This window comes from Zea mays, chromosome 3 (assembly GCF_902167145.1).
Source record: "Zea mays cultivar B73 chromosome 3, Zm-B73-REFERENCE-NAM-5.0, whole genome shotgun sequence".
Classification (NCBI taxonomy): domain Eukaryota; kingdom Viridiplantae; phylum Streptophyta; class Magnoliopsida; order Poales; family Poaceae; genus Zea; species Zea mays.
Genome location: NC_050098.1, coordinates 119,557,875 through 119,569,613, shown reverse-complemented (window position 1 = coordinate 119,569,613; position 11,739 = coordinate 119,557,875). Strand labels below are relative to the sequence as shown.

The window sequence follows — 11,739 nt, the reverse complement described above, 5'->3', positions numbered from 1 at the left end:
AGCAGCTCATGCCATCAACCTAGCATGCAGTAGCTAGCAGCCTAAAAGCAGTGCACTAGCAACTAGCAAGCTAGAACCATTGTTCAGCATCCAGCCTGTACAGCGCACTACCTACCAGGCGCAGACAAGAACTATTGGACAGTGAACCACCAGGCACAAGAGTAGCACCAGCATATTTGCATGCCTGCAACAGCCTAGAACTCTAGGTTAGTTGTTTATCGTAATTTTAATTAATTTTGTTTCATCAATTATTTACTAGGTTAGTTAATAAAATTAATGTTTATGTTTATAGAGATAGGATGGATAAGTTTTTCATAAAAAAGATGGTTTAACATAATACTTAGAATAAAAATTTTAAACTTGTCTTAGTAGTCCCTCCTTTAGGCTTTCTGGATCCGCCACTGCTTCAAACTCCACTCTTTAAAAAATGTAATCTATAGCAACAACTAATATGCAATCAGACCTTATATGCAAGTGCAAACGAGCCTTTTAGTCCGTTAGATCATGATCTAACTGTAGACATGATCGTGGTTTGTTAGGGGTTTTTTATAAATCTATACGAGCTGACGGTGGAATGATTTAATTGTTAAATATGATATATTGTTGCATAATCTAATGAACCAGGAACCTCGCTTGCACGCTTGCACATAAAACCTGATTGTATATTAGTTGTTGCCGTAATCTATGGTATATAAAACGAAATAATTGAAATTCTATCACTTGAAACGTTGTCTGCTTGTTAATATTACTCTTGTGTCTATGAATTGTGGGGCCATCCGTGTCTATAAAATGTCGAACTGATGACAATTTTATGAATATGTTTTGTGGTGACGGCAAATACCAAATTCTCTCAAAACAAAATATTTGGAATACGATCGTCGGTCCGCTGGAGATGCCTGCTGCCTCCGTTTCTGTTTGTGTGCGTGTCTCGGAGAAGCTCTCCCTCGCCTCGCAGATCCGCGGCCTGCTTTGTTGCTGCTTTGCCAGCAAGCTGCCGCGCTCATCCTCGCGCGACGCCAGCGGCGGGGTGGCCCCTCTCCAGTGACCCGGCGACTGCTCCCGTCGGTGCCGCCGCCGCCTCCTCCTCCGAGATCCATTCCCGTGCCCGCGGCAAGGACCAGATCCATCACCGCGCCACGAGCTACAGCAGGCGACATCCGCCCCGGGGTCGCACGCCGCCTGCTAGCCGCGGACGTCCCGGGAGCCCCGTTCGCAGACGCCTGCACGCGCGCGGCGCGCAACGAGCTCCGCCACCTGCCGTCGTGAAGCAGCGGTGAGAACCCACCCTGCTCCCTCTCCCGTAGCCATGTCAGGCATGTCCCGCTCTACAGTCTAGACATTGAACTACTGTCAGTTTTGCTCGGTCTGCTGTTGTTTCTATATCCATGTGGTTACGAACACAGGATGTTTTACCCCTTTATTTACTGGTTCTGAACTTAGAATTACTACGTGCCCGATAACTATTCCTCACCCGACACTAGTCCTAGTCCTGATCGCAGAAGTGAGCAGACAATATTTCTGCTAGATGTTTAACTTACTTGGTTCGCTCTGAACTTAGAACTGCTACCTGCCTGAAAATTATTCATCACCTGACACTAATCCTGATTGCAGAAATGAAGTTTGAACAATATTTTCTGCTAGATGTTTAACTGTGCAAACTTTCAGAGAAGAGATCTGTTATTTGTTAGATCTCGCCCAACTAAAGCCTTCCAGCTATAGGCTGCTGCTGCCACTATTACAATTACGTGCCTTATTGTTTAACATTTAACAAATACTGAAACATATCTCTGTATTGTCTATTTTTGCTAAATGCCACGTTCATGTATGAGTGTATCCATATCTGTGCTACATAGATTTCAGGTGTGTCCAATGAAGACTATACTTTTCAGTTGTCTTTATTATAGAAGGTGTCTTGGTACTCTGTTGCTGTACTTTATTTTATTTAACCGGAGTTTATGTTTTAGGCAACAATTGTACTTTGTGTTTGATTATTGTGATTCTATAGAAGATTCACTATACCTAGCTTCGTGCTAATATCATCTTGTAGACTTGACGGCAAAAGGACCCTTTGAATCAAAGAGAAGTTCGTCACTGAGGCTGAAGAAAATCTGGATGTGTTTACCTTTCAGGGCTTACTAATTTTGAGAGGTGTCTGACATAGACTAAAAAAAAATCAGCGCCAGGGCTCAGGGAGCGACCTACCCCAAGGTGGGGAGTTGGTTCCTTTTCCAGTAATAATGAGGGCAAATTCATATCCCATCATGATGGAAGAGGACATGGAAAATGGAAGGTCGTATCAAGAAAGACCAAGGGCTTTTTCAACAGTACGAAGCAAATCATCTGTACCGCTGGTATGGACTATTGCTAAGCTTTCTCCACCTTTAAAAATACATAACTGACTTTTGTGGCTACATTGAAAAGGACAAACTTAGCATCCATTCATATGTCATGTGCTCACTTTGTGTGTGTATTTCGTTCTCGTTAGCTTGGGATTAAAAGGCTATGTTGATGTTGATGCTAGTAAATGCAAGTACATGGTATTTGTCCTGAAACAAAGCATTGTGGAATGTCCCTGTTTTTGTTGCTATATTCACACTATTTTATTTTGGATGGGAAAGAAATATTCACACTGTTTATTTATTTATTTATTTATTTATTTATTTTTCTTTCATTAGTTTTAATGTATATGGCTATTGACAATTATCGTGAAAGGACCTCTAGCTGAGTTGGTTAGGTGGTCTGAGTAGCACTTATAAGTCCTAGGTTCGACTCCTCGTGGGAGCGAATTTCAGGCTATGGAGTAGCACTTATTAGGTCCTGGGTTCGAGTCCTCGTGGTAGCGAATTTCAGGCTGTGGTTATGAAAATCCCTTCGTCTATTCTACTCCAAAGCACAGGTCTAAGGCCCGGTCTAGGTCGTTTCACATGGGCTACGGTGCCGCCGTGTATGGGTGGGGCAGGGATTCGGGGGGTTTCTCGACCTACGTGAGAAGGTCTTCTTATTTTAATGCTCGGGGACTGTCTTACCCTTGCATGTCGAGTTTTTTTTATTGACAGTTATCAAAGTGTACACCAAAGAACAATTTAGCACACTATGGACACTACATCATTTCTTTCCATCTTTCTTTGTTTTAACTATATATTTATACTTTGAAATTTATACATAAAGTAGCCAAATAAAATATATCCCTTTTTTCTCATCAATAATGACAACAAAGCCTTTCTGACTTTGGTCCTATCTATTAAAGAAATCCTGTTAGTCGCAAGTCAGGGTAGGTTAAAAGATATCCTCTTTTTCTCATATTCCAAAAATGGTCATTCAGGTAAAAGAGCTGGCCACTGTAACACTCTTATATTCTTTATAATGGGATTTCAAATGAGTTGAATTGAAGTACTTTAGGCAACACTGGTTGACAGCCGCTTTTTTTTTCCTATCGAAATATGCACTGATTCATTATATTATGTTTCAAACTTGTATGATTTATGGATATTTCATGTCATAAATTTTGATAAATAAAAAAAATCTTGAAGTGTGCATTTCTGCTGATTGATCATCTCGACACACTGTTTTTAACATGTCACGAGCAACTGTCAAATATTTTACGTTTGTCTCTTATTTTGTCTATTTTGGTTGCTATACAGGCCTTCCGTTTGTTGATGAGGGTAAATCCCCGTGCCGTGATTATTCTTTCTCTTTTGGTCTTCAGTGGTGTTTTGTATGTGGGAGCTAGTACATCACCAATTCTGGTCTTTGTGTTCTGTATATGTACTCTCAGTCTATTCTTCTCTGTCTACCTTACAAAGTGGGTTCTTGCTAAGGACGAAGGACCTCCAGAAATGTCCGAGGTATAAAAACTGCCTCAATTCAGCTCACTGATAATATGTATGCCTTCATTTTCTGCATCTTCAATGCTCTGCTTCTTGTCACATGCTGTTTCTGTGTTTAGAAAGTGCTGTATGCTAATGTTACTCTCTTGCTTTGCATATTCTGCTTCATGCAATTAATCAGTCTAACCTGGAGCTTCAGACTTGTGCTCGCTTATCCTGCATATTTGAGATTCAGTTGTTACGACTCCTATTATTATGTTGATTATCTATAATAGATCATAGATAAAACTTTCAATTTGTTTGGCTGCCCGCTCCTATATCCCTCTCACACCAAGAGAGATATTTTGGGGCTGTGGATGCTGAGATGCATCCACACAACTGGAAGCATCCAAATTTGGCACATTAGATCTACTAGTGCGAGATCATTCATTATTTGTAGGAGGTTACTATGGAGTAGTTCATGCAGTAATCTATCCATGAGAATTTAGAGTAGCTCATGCAGTAATCTAATCATGAGTATATAGAGTAGCTCATGCAGTAATCTATTTTTGATAATATCATATCGCACAATGATTGAGCCTTCCAAAGGCCGTATTCGAGAAAAAAGGCCTTTCTGTTAGGTTTAGTCCCACGTCGGTAATTGTGCTGGGGTAGCACAACATATATTGCGTGGACAAACTTCACCTATCAGACTAGTCTTTTGGGTTGAATTCGGCTTGTGGCCTTAGGGGCGTTCGGTAGAGCTCTCACAGTTCTTCTCCCAGCGCGAATCACTCCCATAGCCAAACGGCAAAAAACTGACCTGCTCATGGTGGAAGTGAAGTGAATCTAGTCTCCGTTTTGTACTAGAAAGTGGGAGCCAAAAAACTTGCTGCCTGTTGCTCCCAACCTGCTCCCCAGTCCCCACTCTCCAACTCAGGAATCACTTCACAGACTGTTTGCCAAACGTATTTTGCCAGATAGATTCACTCCTGCTAGAGAATCACTCGGAATCACTTTACTGGAGAATCAACTCTTGGAGCTAGAGAATCATGGAGCAGAGCTTTGCCAAACAGTTATATTGTGGGCTCCGATGGACCTAGGCCTGGGGCGTCGGCTCATGGGTATAGCGAGCTGGGCTGTTATCCACTGCACACTCTAACCCCTCCAAAGGCTCATTTTTTGAAACTGGACCAAACAAACCAGCAAATAATTATATTCGGGGTTCAGACTTCAAAATATTAGAAATTTGCTATATTTTGAATATGTTTTTTTTACGATAAGTTAATGGCCAATGCAGTATCTTGGATTCTTGGTTCTTTCTTTTATGCACATTTTGTGACCAAATAATCAACATAGATATGGTTATACATACTATTTTCTTTGTAGGGTATGTTGATGATACCTTGACTAATACAAATGTTCTATTTATTAGATTTTATAATGTACAACCAAAAAGAGCAGGCCTGGTGCAGTGGTGACAGCTATTTGCTAAGGCTTTAGCTAGCTATATCCATCAACTGAGTCATTTTAGACTGTTTGAGACTTGAGAAAGAGTTGGCTCACAGCAGTTCCAATGATTTAGTGGAACATGTCCCGTCGGGGCAGAAATTCCATGCTATGCTCTACAGTAGGCTACTCACCTTGGCTCATAGTTCTATACTGATAGGATTCTCATCAATCTACTACTTCAGACTTCAATAGATCGATTCTTACGTCTGCTAACAATTTTGGATATTATTTTTTTATTATTTTCTTTTTTTTTCCCTCTCAAACACACAGGAGAGTTGTGTATCATTATATTAATGAGAAGGAGAAAGGTACACCAATTAACATTCATTTTTGACAGTTATACGATTCCAGAAGATGATTGCTTAACATGTTTCTGTCTTAAATGACAGGCTGCTTGACCATTGTCTGTTTTTTAGGAGATTTTCATGGAAAGAGTGCCCTTTCTATCAATGCAGGGCTCAAACCTTTTTGCAACAATTGAATGGGTTTAGCTTAGAATTGAATCATGCCCCCGCAAGATTGTCGGGCCATCGAGGACTTGTTCAGATGAGTTGTAAAGTGCCGGCGAGGGAAAGGGATACATAGCCTTTAGTGACAAAGATAGAGAAGTTCTCACTGAGTCACCAGGTCACAAGTTCGAAGCAGCCTCTCCGTATTTGCGGGAGAAGGCTTGCCCCTTGGTTTATCCCTTCTCCAGACCCCTCATGTGGGAACTTGCGGCATTGGGTCTGCCCTTTATGTACAACCAAACCTTTAGTCCTAAGCAAGTTGGATTAGGCACTTGGGCCAGAGATCAAACCCAGTGCGAGCATTTATCCTGTAAATGGAGTTTGTAGTCTGTGCTGCCCCCTGCCCCTTTTATTATTTCCTATGATTGTTTGTCTCTAAATTGTGCTAGTATTATTGGGTTTTTGACTTACCAGAGTAGTGCTGTAGCATGATTTGATTTTGTGCCTTCTCTTGTTCAGATATCTGATGCCATAAGAGATGGCGCTGAAGGTTTTTTTAGGACACAATATGGAACTATTTCTAAAATGGCATTTATTCTGGCCTTTGTCATCCTTGGCATTTATATTTTCCGCACTACCACCCCACAGCAGGAGGCATCTGGCTTGGGAAGGTGATTTTTCTGCCATTATCTGAAACTTTTTTTGTACTTGTATATGTTTATTAGTTGTTGCCATGTTGATATCTCATGAATTATCATGACTACGCAGGGCAACATTAGCCTATATTACAGTTGCCTCTTTTCTCCTTGGAGCGTTATGTTCTGGAATAGCTGGTTTTGTTGGAATGTGGGTGTCCGTACGTGCAAATGTACGAGTTTCAAGTGCTGCTCGTCGCTCTGCAAGGGAATCATTGCAGGTTTGGTTTTCGTTTTTGGATGCACTTGGCATTTGCCCTTCTACAATAGAATTTCAAATCATGTCTGTTTCCTCAAAACAGATTGCCGTCCGTGCTGGTGGTTTCTCAGCCATTGTGGTTGTTTGCATGGCTGTATTTGGCGTGGCAATACTGTACTCAACATTTTATGTTTGGCTTGGAGTAGATTCACCTGGGTCAATGAAGGTTACCGACTGTAAGTTTCTTGTACACAATACACCTGAAAACACACTAGATTACAATCCAACTTGTCCACCAATTATCTACTTATTTTATTGTTTTTGCAAATTGCAATACCATTTTGTTATGTGAAAGGAACATTATTCTGCTGCTGATTCATATGTTTTTTTTGTGTGTAGTGCCTCTTCTCCTTGTGGGATATGGTTTTGGTGCCTCTTTTGTTGCCCTTTTTGCTCAGTTGGGTGGTGGAATATACACGAAAGCTGCTGATGTTGGAGCTGATCTGGTTGGAAAAGTTGAGCAGGGAATACCAGAAGATGATCCTCGTAACCCAGCTGTCATTGCTGACTTGGTATTGATGTTCTCAAGTAAAATTTGGAATGCTGTTTATTTTTAATTATTTTTCATTGAAGACTGATCAATTATGTTCAAATTACCTGTTATTAGCGATGAAGATCAGCATTGCTGTGCTTCTCAAAATTTAGTGGGGATAAATTGATGTTAATAGCTTGCTTCTGTTTTGAAACTCACTGAACAATTATGTACTATGCTACTATATGTGCAAGAGTTGCCTTGTTGCCTAAGGTTTGGTAAAATTCTGAATCATAAACATTCTTGAGGACTGAATATTTCTTGTCTACGCTGCAATACTCAATACAATATTTCTTTGCTCTACAACTTTACTTGCCTTGTTCTTGTTATCCTATAGTTCATCTTTTGCTACTATATATTCTTGTATAACAAAAGAAACTACTCAGGTTGGTGACAATGTTGGAGATTGTGCTGCCCGAGGCGCTGATCTTTTTGAGAGCATAGCAGCAGAAATTATCAGTGCAATGATACTTGGAGGAACAATGGCACAGCGCTGTAAAATTGAGGGCAAGTCTCTTTTGCTTACCCTCTAATATTTGTCAGTAAGAATACTGGCCACAGCTTGCAAGTGGTTTCTAATATTCTTGGTATCATAAGTTCTTATTAATCTATTTATATACAAAAATTAATCTTGGGATGAGCTATGCTTGGACGGTACATGGTTTTGACTGAAATTAAGAAGTGTCGTGTTTTTGGTACACCTGAACCTTGAATTGTAGCAACCAGCATTTATTAGGTTTCAACTCTAGCCTACCTCAACTTGCTTGAGACTAAAAGGCTTTGTTGTTGCTGTTGTGTTTTTGGTACAATGGCACACATATCGCACCTTTGTAATCGCTCTATTATGGTCCATAATCAGCTTTGTTTATTATTGCAGATCCGTCTGGCTTTATTTTGTTTCCTCTTGTTGTGCATTCATTTGATTTGGTGGTGTCATCAGTCGGAATTCTCTCAATCAGAGGAACACGTGACTCTGGGCTCATTTCCCCTATCGAAGATCCCATGGCAATTATGCAAAAAGGCTACTCTGTTACTATTATGCTTGCTGTTCTTACATTTGGAGTGGTGAGTCTTTTTAGTTTGGTAAACAATTATGTTGTTTGATTATGCTACTTTACTGCTTACAATAACATTTGTTGTATTATACATTAATACTGTATGATATTAATGCATTTGTTCCCAATAGCTGGGTATATAAATCACTTCAGAGTTGCATATGCAAAAGTGGTCTACAATGTAGTTTGTTGGGTATCTTTCATGTAGGCTTCCCATTTGCATCTTATGTAAAGAGAACACTTTTAATGAGTCATTGAAACATCAACTATTAGATGTTCTTGGAAGAAAGAGAGGTGCCAGTAATTGTCCAAACAGGGAGAAGATTATTTTGGTCTTGGCCTGATAGTTTCTTATAGCTAAATCCATAGATGTAATCCAATGATATTTAAAACGGATAACTGAAACATATTGAAAACCTTGAACCCTTGTCAAAGCTTGCTATAACTCTGTAGCTGATTGAGTTCTGCTGACGTTTTTATGATAGTCATGCAACCCAGTCTCACACTGAGCAGAGTCTGTGTTTGTGATGTCTTGTCTTCCCTTTATACAAAGTAAAATCATACCTTTCTCACCAGAAGTTGATTTATTATTATTGATCTGTGTTGAATTTCCAGTCTACTCGTTGGCTCCTGTACACGGAACAAGCACCTTCTGCATGGCTAAATTTTGCATTGTGTGGCTTGGTGGGGATCATCACAGCATATGCTTTTGTTTGGATTTCGAAGTATTACACGGATTATAAACACGAGCCGGTCCGCCTTTTAGCTCTTTCAAGTTCTACAGGACATGGAACTAATATTATTGCTGGAGTAAGTTTGGGGATGGAATCAACAGCCCTACCAGTTCTAGTGATAAGTGTTGCCATTATATCATCCTATTGGCTGGGGCAGACCTCTGGCTTGGTGGACGAGTCTGGCAACCCAACTGGTGGTCTTTTTGGGACAGCTGTAGCGACAATGGGGATGCTTAGCACAGCAGGGTATGTTCTCACCATGGACATGTTTGGTCCTATAGCTGACAATGCTGGTGGTATTGTTGAGATGAGCCAGCAGGTATACACATGTTTCTTTTGTAGCTCAAACCTGTGCTGTAGCCTGTAGGTTGTAGCAACAATCTGTATTATTTAGTGCTTTTGCCATTACAAAATTTCAAAGCATTTCATGGTTCAAAACAAATGAACAATTCAAAGTTTTATGTACTGTTTTTCTGTCCCATGATGGCTGCAATGCAATTTAGCAGATTTAGCATTCGTCTCATGTTTATATGTAGGCATTAATAGTATGTATTATGTTTAATCATCCATTGTGGTTGTGTACCGGTGCAGCATGAAAGTGTGAGAGAAATCACAGATGTTCTAGATGCTGTGGGCAACACAACTAAAGCTACTACAAAAGGATTTGCCATAGGATCAGCAGCACTGGCATCATTCCTCCTGTTTAGTGCATACATGGACGAAGTAGCTTCTTTTGCTCAAATGCCGTTCAAGGAGGTATGCAGTACGTGTTGCTATGCCATGTGGAATACTGAACTTTTGTGCTCATATTCAGTGATCGTACACAATTGTTGCAGGTTGACATAGCAGTCCCGGAGATTTTTGTTGGTGGTTTATTAGGCTCGATGCTTATATTCCTGTTTAGTGCATGGGCTTGTTCAGCAGTTGGCAAAACTGCACAGGAAGTTGTTAATGAGGTCAGGAGACAATTTATCGAGAGGCCTGGTATTATGGTGAGTGCATGATTACCATGAAGTTCTTCAGTTTTATGCTTGGAAAAGCTGATGCTAACTTGTAACAATATCATCCAGGACTACAAAGAGAAGCCCGATTATGGACGCTGTGTCGCAATTGTGGCCTCTGCATCCTTAAGAGAAATGATAAAACCTGGGGCTCTAGCAATTATATCACCCATGGCCGTTGGTGAGTCTTGTAGGCCATGTTTGTGGTGACTAGCACTCAATGTGCTTTTCTAATTTGAATTATGTGGTCTGCAGGCGTTGTCTTCCGGATTTTGGGCCACTCCACTGGTCAGCCTCTTCTTGGAGCTAAAGTTGTAGCCTCCATGCTTATGTTTGCGACGGTTGCTGGTATTCTTATGGCACTCTTCTTGAACACTGCTGGCGGCGCCTGGGATAATGCAAAGAAGTACATTGAGACTGGTGCCCTTGGTGGCAAAGGCAGTGAGTCCCATAAGGCTGCGGTTACAGGCGACACGTAAGTTTCTAGTTTATGCTCTCCTTCGTGTCCTAATGACTTGTATACTTTGGGGCTAGATTCTTGAGCTGAGTTTATACTGTTGATCAAGCAGAGTAAATAGATGTTTTAACTATAATGAAACAGTTCCGATCATGGCGTGTGACTTTATTTCGGAGTCTGGATGATTGGCACAACCCAAAAGTTTTTTATGCACTTATAAGAGTATGTGTTGTGCTGCAGGGTTGGAGACCCATTCAAAGACACTGCAGGACCATCGCTGCACGTTCTTATCAAGATGCTCGCCACGATCACACTGGTCATGGCTCCCATATTCTTGTGATTAACCAACCAGATTTATCAAGCTTGCCATTAACCCTGCGGAGATGTATCTATGCGACTTGTAGATGAGGTGTTTACCTGCATGTGATGTAATGATCCAATCGGTTTTAGTGTGACTACATGTTGTACCCAAAGAAAGAAAGAAAGAAAGCAGCGATCTGTACCCAGGTTTTAATGGTCCAATCGGTTTTAGTGTGACTATATGTTGTACCCAAAGAAAGAAAGAAATCAGCGATCTGTACCCAGGTTTGACGGTAGATATTATTCTGAATTTCTGACGGGTAGTGATGGTGCAAATGCCATATTTTGTGACGGACGTCACTGAACTAGTAGCCCAAGTGTTTTGTATTTGTTTATTGCTGGGAACATTATGACATCCGTTGAGCTTAGCTGTAAGAAAGGAACGATCCACGATGGATTTTAGGATCGTGACTGGGTCTACACCTTACCTTTGACTCTTCACATTAACAAAGAAACTGATGTTATGTAATGGTGTTAATATGACCGATTGTGAGCACTTCTAAGAGGATTAATATTTAATAGCTTCCAGCACAGAAAACATGCGCAGATAACAAAAGAAACTTCATATCAATCTCAACAGAAGCTGCATCCTTAACCATCCTGCATTTGTGGTGCTTGTTTCCCTATGAAGTCCATGATCAAATACAACAGCCCCCATATTATTTTCAGGGGCCGTTTGGATCTGTTTATTTTGAAGAAATTGGAATCCGTTTGGAACTGTTTATTTGAAGAAATTAGAATCTACTTAATAGTGTAGGTTATTTAGTTCGGAATCTGGCATCCACTGCTTTCCAAGGTTTAAATATAAGCTTATCTTAAATTTATATTGTGGGACATAGAAATTGATTTTATGTATCAACAAGCTATGCTTCTACTTTG

At 40.5% G+C, this 11,739-nt stretch overlaps 1 protein-coding gene across 8 annotated transcripts; it reads left to right on the top strand.

Moving 5' to 3' along the window:
- Positions 1-817: 817 nt before the first annotated feature.
- LOC103650470 (pyrophosphate-energized membrane proton pump 3) lies at positions 818-11,266 on the top strand. 8 transcript variants are annotated; one of them, XM_035966289.1, is made up of 17 exons: positions 889-1,273; positions 2,048-2,351; positions 3,642-3,845; positions 5,242-5,436; positions 5,589-5,626; positions 5,708-6,438; positions 6,536-6,683; positions 6,765-6,897; positions 7,061-7,233; positions 7,640-7,760; positions 8,131-8,318; positions 8,924-9,361; positions 9,634-9,798; positions 9,879-10,034; positions 10,113-10,224; positions 10,299-10,518; positions 10,741-11,266. In XM_035966289.1, exons 6-17 carry the CDS (start codon positions 6,353-6,355, stop codon positions 10,838-10,840), a joined length of 2,040 nt encoding a protein of 679 aa, XP_035822182.1. In that variant the 5' UTR covers positions 889-1,273; positions 2,048-2,351; positions 3,642-3,845; positions 5,242-5,436; positions 5,589-5,626; positions 5,708-6,352; the 3' UTR covers positions 10,841-11,266. The 8 variants fall into 8 exon arrangements, with proteins under 8 accessions (XP_008674280.1, XP_008674281.1, XP_020405870.1 ...); XM_035966288.1 differs by having other exon boundaries at positions 848-1,273; positions 5,242-5,626; positions 5,735-6,438; XM_035966287.1 differs by having other exon boundaries at positions 848-1,273; positions 5,242-5,626.
- Positions 11,267-11,739: the final 473 nt, after the last annotated feature.